The sequence below is a fragment of the Branchiostoma floridae genome, chromosome 14 (genome assembly GCF_000003815.2).
Source record: "Branchiostoma floridae strain S238N-H82 chromosome 14, Bfl_VNyyK, whole genome shotgun sequence".
In the NCBI taxonomy this organism is placed as follows: domain Eukaryota; kingdom Metazoa; phylum Chordata; class Leptocardii; order Amphioxiformes; family Branchiostomatidae; genus Branchiostoma; species Branchiostoma floridae.
Window position 1 is genome coordinate 4,167,067 of NC_049992.1, and position 9,853 is coordinate 4,176,919.

Genomic DNA, 9,853 nt, shown 5'->3' on the forward strand with positions numbered 1-9,853 from the left:
TATTTGTAGGACTGTAGTTGAGACACTATGGAGAGATTGAAAGTATATATTATGTGGGAAGAGAAGCACCCGGCAGACTCCGTCCACACCCCGGCACTCACCGTCAAGTCCAGCACATCTGAGGAGGACACGGCATTTTAGGCATCACCAGTTCGAAGTTCAAATTTCTTGTTGCTTTCAGGTTGTTCATATTCCATATTAAGTCTTTCTTTCTTTCTTCCATTAGTGCCCACGATCATTATGTTAATCATTATGGCACAGTCTTTATTTAATGTTATATCCAAGGGACGGCCCTAGCCGAAACTAGGTACCCATTTTCACCTGAGTCAAGTGAGGAAGCCGTGTAAAGTGCCTTTCCCAAGGGCACAAGATCGGTGGCACAGTGGGATTCAAACTCAGGACCTGTTGTGCCTGAGCCCAATGCGCTGCCAATTGCGCCACGCGATCTCACTGTAACCCTTGAACTGTAGTCTTGTAATCTTCTAGTTAGTAGCAGTTTTATTTGCTGGAGGTATTTGTGATGCATAACTTGAAATCTTTTATGATAACAATATTGACCTAATACATTTGTACAGTATCTTGATTTCAATCTCAGGTCTAGCACATCCAGCTTTTTAGGAATCACACCAGTCTAATTTGTTGGTTCTCTGGGGTTTTTTTTGTGTGAAATAATGCTGAGGCTGAACAAATACAATTTCTTCCTTCTTAGATTTTAAAGATAATAGTGTCTGTAACATAGTTTCTGGGAGTGAATGTAGTCAATATTACTAGTAGTATGGCCTTATTGCAGAGAAAATTCAGAATCTGAAACGATAAAGAAATTGCTGTCCTAGTTTAGAATGATGAGAAGTCATGGAAACAAATTGGTTTAAACCATTTAATGACCTTGTTTAAAGACAACATAGATGCCATGCGAAAATTGAAATAGAAACTAATTTATTACCACTGGATTGGGTGTTTTTATGGGAAGCAATATAGATTTTATATTTGTAACTGTATCTCAGTTTTGTATCTTATTAATGGGGTCATTAAGACTCAAGTTGGTAAAAGTTGAAAGTTTATGCAGATGTGCAATGAATTTAAAGAGGACAATCTTCTATAATTGAGTAACCGTCTTTGCTGAATTAATAGTCATTAATAATGGTATTTACTTCTTATTGTCTTTGCGTCATAAGTAGAAGTCAGTTGAGGATTGCTAGTGTTTTACTATATTGCAGGAATATGGGTATGAAATAAAATGTTCCACTGTTCTAGTGTTCTCTTTTCACATGTTTTTGTTTGGGAAGATTATTGACAGCCTGGGTGCCATCCTCCTGACTAAACTCCGGCTCAATCTTTTCCATGGTGGTTAGCATGCTGAAATACTTAGCCTGCAGTTACTGTAAATGCATTTAAGTTCGCGGGAATTTAATTTCGCGGTAGCGGGAAAATGGACTTTTCGCGGTGGTTTTAATTTCGCGGTAGCACCATGCACTGTAGTCTCTTACTGTGATGGAAAAATGTTCGCGGTGGTTTTAAATTTGCGGTGAAGCGGCCGCCGCGAAAACCGCGAACATTAATCCACCGCGAACATTTCTGCATTTACAGTACTACAGAGGATGGCACTCAGCCTAGAGCATTAAAGCTAAATGTTTCATTTTGTTGTTGAAATTCCTGTCAGGAAGCAAAACTTAGACCTTTCTGTTTGTCATTATAGGATCAAGTAATAAAAAATGCAATCTTTAATGTGCCACTTCTTCTTTTAATGCAACAAGAAAAATAGTATACAAATTACCATCAATAAGCACTAAAAAAGTTGTGTCATTGTGTCATTATAGTATGATTATGCTCTTCTTAATATTCAACATATTTTGTTGCTTGACTTGATAAACTTACTTTTAGTGATTGCTTATCTTCAATGGCCATACTACTTTTAGTAATTGCTTATCTTCAATGGCCATACTACTTTTAGTAATTGCTTATCTTCAATGGCCATACTACACATAAAACATATGAAACAGATTTTTGCAATACATTTTTGCCATCGCAGAAACAAAGCCCACATCACATCACATCTCATCTCTTTTGCCTTATTCACTGAAACACATGTTCAGACAAGATTGCCCCACGGTCAGTTTTAACTTGATTTCCCACAGCAATCCTCTACTTTTCTAAGGCCACACCAATTTAATTTCTTGGTTCACGGATTCGCTCGCTCCGTTTTTTTGGAAAAAAAATAAAAATTACCAATCAGCAAATTTTCACCATTAATGAAACCATTCACCAACTTCCTGGTGTAGCAAATTGGCCTTTATATCATAAGCTCCTTAAAATCAACAAACAGGTGCTGTTATTGTACAGTAATAGTGGTTTTGTACTTTTTTCAAGCAGAAAACTTTTTATTCTTTATATTTTTGATTAGCCCTTACCTTTACCCCAACCATTTTACAATTTTTATTTCGCCCTTTCGCTCCATATTTTTTATGAAAAAATCCGTGAACCAAGAAATTAAATTGGTGTGGCCTAATCAAAATGTTGTTTCATGATTGTCTTCCTGGATTCTGTCATAAAACATAGCATGTGACACTACACACTCAGATAATTACAATACACAAATGACAATCGCTAAAAAAATGGCATGCACTGCTTTAACATAAACAGTGTTTTCTACCTCGTTTTTAATATTGTAAATCATCAGTACTACTCAAACTATGCACTAAGGCTGGGGATGATACAGGATAGTTTAGGGTGGGAGGAGGTTACTTCAGCATCAATTCTGGGGATTATACAAGATAGTACACGGGGATGGTGCTTGAAGAACACAATGTTTGGGAAAGGTGCATGGTAGTATAGCGTGAAGGGATATGACTTCCCTAACCTCGATATCTTTTTAAAATTTATAGTCCACTTACGCAGCTCTTTTGTTATTTATTAAACACTAGTAGGAAACTTGTTATTCAGCACAGCTATTTGTTCCCGAGAGACATATGCTAAAGGCTTAAGTGGTACAAGGTGGGTTAAGTCACCAATCCTCTGCTGTTTTATGAGAATACGATGTAGCTCTCATGACTTCGGTTTCTTGCAAACGTAGGAAAGGAGAGTGTCGCATGGCTTGTCAGTCCATTCTCCTTTTTGTACTACAGTACCTTTAGAGCCGAAGATGTATGTTTTTTGTTTGTTTGTAGTTGACTTCTGTTGTAGAAAAAAAATGACACAAATCAAAAGTTATACAATGCTAATTTTCACCGTTCAGTTATGCAAAGATTTTACGCCCAAAAGCATTTACGCAAGCAACTGGATATGATTTTGGAAACGGTCAGACAGCATCCGTTATCTGTCGTAAGTGACCCTGAAGAGCTCTCATTGAAGAGCAGGTTTTTATATCCTAACTATGAATTGATAAACAAAAAAGGGAGGAAGACCATTTTTATTAGTCCATAAGGATTTAAGTTAGGATCTAGAACTAGCATCTAGAATTTAGTAAGTTAAGATTTAGTTAATTGTATTAGCATTTCTTAACTTCTGTCCTATAGAGGCAGTGATGAAAATAACATAAGCTCCAGAATAGTTTGTAAAGGGAAATGAAAAGAAAAACAGAGGGAAAAATTCTAAGCACTTATTGAAAGCAAAACAAGACTGGCAAGAAAAAACGAGAGCTATTATTATTATGAGTATACACCAACATGTTCAAACGGCGTTTTGGAGACTTGTCTGTCACTTTCCTAGTTAGGCCACAGCAAGTAAATTATATGGATGACATCCTATACAGAGTGCAAAAATAATGAGATAGCGCGAAAAAACACAAGATGGGTAAAAAAAAAAACAAGATGACAAATTTTCAAAATAGACACCATAAACATCGAAACTAGATTTAGGGTAACAAAAGGCCAAAACGTGGCATCACCACTTACAAGGCATTCATCCCTGTATTAAAGAAGTGACCTAGTGTAATAAAAGTGATACTAGCGGATCATTGGTATCACTTGCCAAGCTGGCAACTACATTCATGGCTTCCATATTGTGGCAGTTTTACAACTATCCGAAAAGTTTCACTTCTGCAGCTACAGTCATCATAGGCTACCTCCCTAGTGTCACTTCTACAAGTATGATTATTAGGCTACAACAAAACTTTTTGGCCTATTTTGGTCGATCTGACCATCCCCGAAGAGGAAAAAATTCTTTTTTTTCTGAAATCAGGCGAAAATTAATGAGCGAGCTGATGTCATGCATAAAATTTACTTGCTGTGGCCTTAGGGGCAATTCTGACTGTTTCACATGTGATCTGTCAGCAGCGACACGTACACCTATGCTGCAGTACAATGTGAAAATATCAGAATTAATTGCCCTGAGGAAGGTGAAAGACCTTCAACAAAACTGTGGTTTTCAAGGATGAAAATGTGTAGAGAGACAAGTGTACTACTTATATACAAATTCACATCCAAGTTTATCTGATCATTTATGCAAATGATTTAGTTATAATGATAATGAATAATGACCCCCCCCCCCCCAAAAAAAATAGTGTGGCCCCATATAGAGTAGAAGCCAGTTAGTTGTACAACGGATTACTGCACACTTATTCTAATTGCACGGCTTCTACTGTATATGAAATTTGAATTTTAAAGAACAGCTTTGACTGTATTCATTTTATTTTCTGTCATTTTCATCCAGGGTTGCCAAGCTCAGTGAATCACGACAGTGATTAACACTGCTTGGCAGTGGAGCCCTGCATTACACAAATAAAATAAAAGGAGTAATGTATTTGCAGTGACATGCAAACTGAAAATTAACATTCAGTAAAAGAAATGGATGAATAATGTAATCTCCAAGCAGATCCTACGGTGCCATAAGATAGCATCAAAGCTGGCCAGGGAGTATAGCCGGCTATTGGAGTCAAACGGGCACATACGGGAAGTTTGATGCTATAATACATTACGCACCGTGGATCTGGTTGGAGATTATGAATAATGATGGTGATGATCATAGTGACAACAATAATGCTAACCACATAAACAATGCTAATGCTGTACTGAAATGGCAACACACCTTATAGTATACGCCGGCACAGTCCTTCCTTTTAGTAAAGAGGCCAGAGAACAACGACCCCCCACTTCTACTAGGCTGGCCTTTAGCCCAGTTGGTGTATGATACTTCTGTTCCATCTGTCCACGCCGAGAATCCACCTTTGTTAATGCGGTGCAATCCAAGCCAGACCATCGGGAATGCCCCTATTTCACGGTAGATGAGTAAAACAGTGTAAAGCATGATTCCATTAAGTCCGTCCACAAAATAATGAATTGCCGAAGGTTGCAGTGCTAGTTCAATGTTGTTGTTTTTTTCCACATCATTGACACTTAAGACGAAAGTCGAAGAAAAACATGTTACTCCTTCTTAAACAGATTGTACTGTAACACGAGCAACAGGACTACAAAATTACAAAAGTGCATCCTAAACTCCGATTGTAATTTTAGACAGACGTTTTTTTAAAGGTAGCGTTATAGTTTTTAGTATGTTTCTTTATGTTTGTATTGTCTGAATTAAAGAAATAAAGAAAGAAAAACGATTTCATCAGATCTGTGAATTACTGAATAACAATGTTTTTTTTTTATTCACAACCAAGGAGTTACAACAGTCATATATTATACATTTAGGTGGCCGTCTCCTCGAAGCAATTTTGACTGGTGTTACTTCGCACTGCAGCTCAAGGGGGCGCTGCTACAAGTGCGAAGAATGAGTCGAAACGTTGCCTTTCGTTTTAACGCATGGTTTCAAAAAAAAAAAACCTTTTTACCCTGTGAATCACGAAACATGTTAGCAAATTCATTAACTTCAGTTGAATAAAAGACTTGTTTGTGCACAAACAATATTTGATTCCCCTCCAGACGAACCTGCGAAATTATCAAGAACTTGCAGTACATAAAAATGTAGACTTTCTATAAAGACTCTGTTTGCGTATTGATAGTTTGTGCAACATCATCTTTATTTCGCACAAAAAAACACCTTGAAAATGGACACGTTAAAAGACGAATGCAAGATGAAGGTTAGAAATACACCTTTGTCGACCCCTTAGTCAGATGAACATAGATCTGCAGGGCGCAATTTAAAAAAAAAATGGTGATATACATCAGCCTTTCAACATTTCAATTGTTTTCGTATTCAATTAATTTTCGTACCAATAAATGTAAGCTCAAAATAAGAACCAGCAAATTTGATTCGTGCTGTCAGATAAAGAGTTGATTGGGGGATAACCTTACCGCATACTGGCACATCATAGTACTCCCATCGCTTGCCAGGGTCCGTGGTGTAGCACCAAACTCCGTCCACTCCGTCCGGGTTCCGGCAGTAGTTCTGCTCCAGCCCGGACGATGGATATTCAGCAGGTGTCCTGTCGTGTTCTTGGGGCGTCTGCCTGTCCCAGCGCTGACACTTCTTTCCACTGTTGGTCACGGCGACTTTCCCTCGGTAAGATGAGCCTTTTCCGTCCTGGCAAATTGTGGATATGTCTGTAGGTGAGAGAATGATTTTGATAGGCCTGCCTACATGTACACTGGGGGAAAAGAAAGGAAAGTGATCTCGATCCAGTTTTAGCTCACCGAAGAGCTATTCTTCCACTGGTCATGACAGAGAGGACAGACGCTATGTACATATTTACAGGTTCATTGTACCGGGGAAATTCCTCTAGCTCTTTTCAACAAGCACAATGAACAGTGGACGACGGCTTAACGTTCCGTACTAAGAATTAGAACCATTTCCAGTAGCATGCATGTCGGGCAAGCGCCACAGCCAGAATTGAACTCACGGCTTCTAGTTCTAGATGAAGGGTCGCTTACCACGCATGCTACCTACAGAATGTCTCCACATCCTCAATTTACATACTATTAGCCAACCCATAAGACAGAGGCTGATCGTGAGTCATCAAGCCGTTTCTTCTTATCGGACTGGTCCGGAAAAAACGGACCTGAAAAAATTCGGTGAACCGGATGTTGTATCTATTCGAAAATGAACAGATCATATGATCAGGTATTCACACGTTTCGGGGCTTACCGGTCGAGGAAAATAACAAGAACGAAGAAGAGTAGAGTCTATAGTCATTTCTACCAAGTTTTACAGTCAATAGTACAGAGGCAGTTAGCCTTGTAGGATTTCAAAACGCCAGTGGTAGTCGAATGTCCACAAAACAGATGTCTTTGTTGCAAAAAGGACCATTATCTTGAGTATCGTCTGTTCACAAGTGCTCACATAACTGAATCAGGTCCAGGTTCAGGTCCAAACCTGGACCTGATCCTCTGGACCTGATCCTCTGGACCTGATCCTCTGGACCTGATCCTCTGGACCTGATCCTCTGGACCTGATCCTCTGGACCTGATCCTCTGGACCTGATCCTCTGGACCTGATCCTCTGGACCTGATCCTCTGGACCTGATCCTCTGGACCTGATCCTCTGGACCTGATCCTCTGGACCTGATCCTCTGGACCTGATCCTCTGGACCTGATCCTCTGGACCTAATCCTCTGGACTTGAACCGGACCTGGACCTGAATGTCCTGTACCGGTACCCACCCCTATCCACATCTACATGCAAGTACATCTAGCCCTTGCCTGGCTGGAACAACAGACGATAAACCGAATATGTGTGTGTATTAGGTTCTCTAGCATTTTTTGTGTGAAATGCAAGTCAAAAGGAAGACTTGGTGAAAAACTTGCATTGAGCTCTGAAACTGCATGTACTAAAATAAGACCTTTGTATCTTAGATTCTGCTTTCATGGTGGCTATCAATGTTGCATTATATTTCAGAATCCCAAGATAGCCTTTTGTTATTTAGTCTTATCTTTATTTTCTGCGTGTCATTTCTTTTGCATATTTGTTAGAGGAGAAGACCCAGTAAAGCAGTTGTAATGATTTTTGCATAACCCTCATTAAATATATTTTAAGAAACAATCCTATAGGAGTGATAACATCAACCCACCAGATGATAGGCTTTTAACAATGAAGTTGTTTTCCCTTCTATCTTTGACAGAAGCCAGGATTGCGCCTTGGCGCGAACATTGTGCCTTTGCTGTCTTCCAGGTGGCTTTGTTGGTCACCAACTTGTAGCAGTGGTTGTTGTGCTCAGTCCACCCTCTCTGGCAACGATAGGCTGTGTTAAATAGAAATAATAGTGAGCTTAGGCCCAAGAAAGGAATGTTGCGTTTCCGATAAGGGCCTGAAAAAATAACGTCGGTAGGAATTCTCGTATTTTACCCCAAGTGATTCAACAATGCATTCAAGACAACAGTATTTTCAACATTGTATGTTACTATTATGTGGACTGTCAACATAAAGAGGACCTGAACAGGATCTGCTTATATGCACATATACATTTGTCAAACAGACATGGGGATAACATGTTGAAAACTGATTCTGCAACAGTATCATCATTAAGATTCAATGAAAGAGAAAATTTGTTTGCAAGGTTCGGTGGGGTAACCGGAAATGTAACATTTTTCTCCTTCCCCAAAAGATCATTCCACTTTGACCAACGTCCGAGAGGTACTTAAAGATTCAACAATTCAACAGCCCAAGAATACTACTCAGGGAGCCAATACATTCTGCTCTATGTAAACAGACGGGGCAGGATTCAATGGAAACAAATTGACATTGACCAGGTGGTCCTTTTGCAGAGGCGAACACTTAATTTGTTTATACAGGCCAGGTTTAGATATAACTGTCGTTATAGATTTTTAGTGACTCGCGAACTCACCTCGCGCTCGTTGGCAGTTCTGTCCAGTCCATCCAGGTGAGCAGGTACATTTGTAGCCCCCAGCTTTGTTCTCACATTGTCCATTTTGGCATGGTTTCCTGATACACTCGTTGATATCTGTGCAATAAAACAGTTACTGTATCTTAATGTGAAAGAGTACAATGTTTGCAGAACAAAATTTAGAGTTTATTTTTAAATGTATGGCTTTGAGAAAAGGATCCACCTTGCTGACAGTTCTTCCCGGTCCATCCTGGTGAGCAGGTACATTTGTATCTGCCATTTTTGGACACACAGCTTCCATGTTGGCATGGGTTCCTGCTGCACTTGTCAATGTCTGTGTAACGAATAAATCTGAGACTGAGACAGAAATAGTATTTGGAGGAATAATATTGCAATTCATGACACCCACTTTTATTGTCATTGGAATTACCAAATGCTAATTGTGTTAGAATAAAACAGTCGGGTGGAAAAAAATAACTTTACCTTGTAGACAGTTCCGTCCAGTCCATCCAGGTGAGCAGGTACATTTGTAACCGCCATCATTGTTCACACAGCGCCCATGTTGGCATGGGTTCCCTGCACACTCGTCAATGTCTACATGGTGAATAAGGAAACAGAACAGAGCAACAATGACATCACTTAAGGTACGTTTTGATATAAATGACTTGAAGTTCCTAGTGACTTCACAAAGACACGAATAACTCACCTTGCTGGCAGTTCTGTCCAGTCCATCCAGGTGAGCAGGTACATTTGTAGCCACCAACTGTGTTCACACAGCGTCCATGTTGGCATGGATTTTTGGCACACTCATTGATGTCTGTACAGTAAAAAGTTACTGTCATGGTACATGAATGCAAAAGGGTACATGTTGCATGTTTACAGAACAAAAGTTAGAATCTTTTTGCATGTCTATTAAAATGAGACAAACCTTGCTGACAGTTCTGTCCAGTCCATCCAGGTGAGCAGGTACATTGGTAGCCGCCATCTTTGTTCCAACAGCGTCCAAGTCGGCACGGGTTCCTGGTACACTCATTGATGTCTTTGGGACAAGGAAAGAAATACCATTCATAAATCTTAAAAGATAAAAGCCTATTATCTGTACGTCTGAAAACAAGCCATAAAGGCACCAAACTTAGTG

The 9,853-nt window shown here is 39.5% G+C and overlaps 1 protein-coding gene across 1 annotated transcript; it reads right to left on the reverse strand.

Moving 5' to 3' along the window:
• Positions 1-5,763: 5,763 nt before the first annotated feature.
• Positions 5,764-9,255, reverse strand: LOC118430937 (plasminogen-like). The gene is made up of 4 exons (XM_035841964.1): positions 9,199-9,255; positions 8,716-8,832; positions 6,231-6,459; positions 5,764-5,768 (listed from the first exon to the last, which is right to left on the reverse strand). The coding sequence occupies exons 1-4, from the start codon at positions 9,253-9,255 to the stop codon at positions 5,764-5,766; spliced, it is 408 nt and encodes a 135-aa protein (XP_035697857.1).
• Between the last annotated feature and the right edge of the window lie 598 nt (positions 9,256-9,853).

Excerpts from the sequence above, each read along its gene's own strand:
- LOC118430937 (XM_035841964.1), bottom strand. The coding sequence starts at position 9,255 with ATGGCGGTTACAAATGTACCTGCTCACCTGGATGGACTGGACGGAACT. Across the intron at positions 8,833-9,198 it reads TGGACGGAACTGTCTACAAG|ATATCAACGAGTGTATCAGG; the intron begins GTAAAGTTATTT and ends TTTATTGCACAG. Across the intron at positions 6,460-8,715 it reads GAACTGCCAACGAGCGCGAG|GACGGAAAAGGCTCATCTTA; the intron begins GTGAGTTCGCGA and ends ACAATTTGCCAG.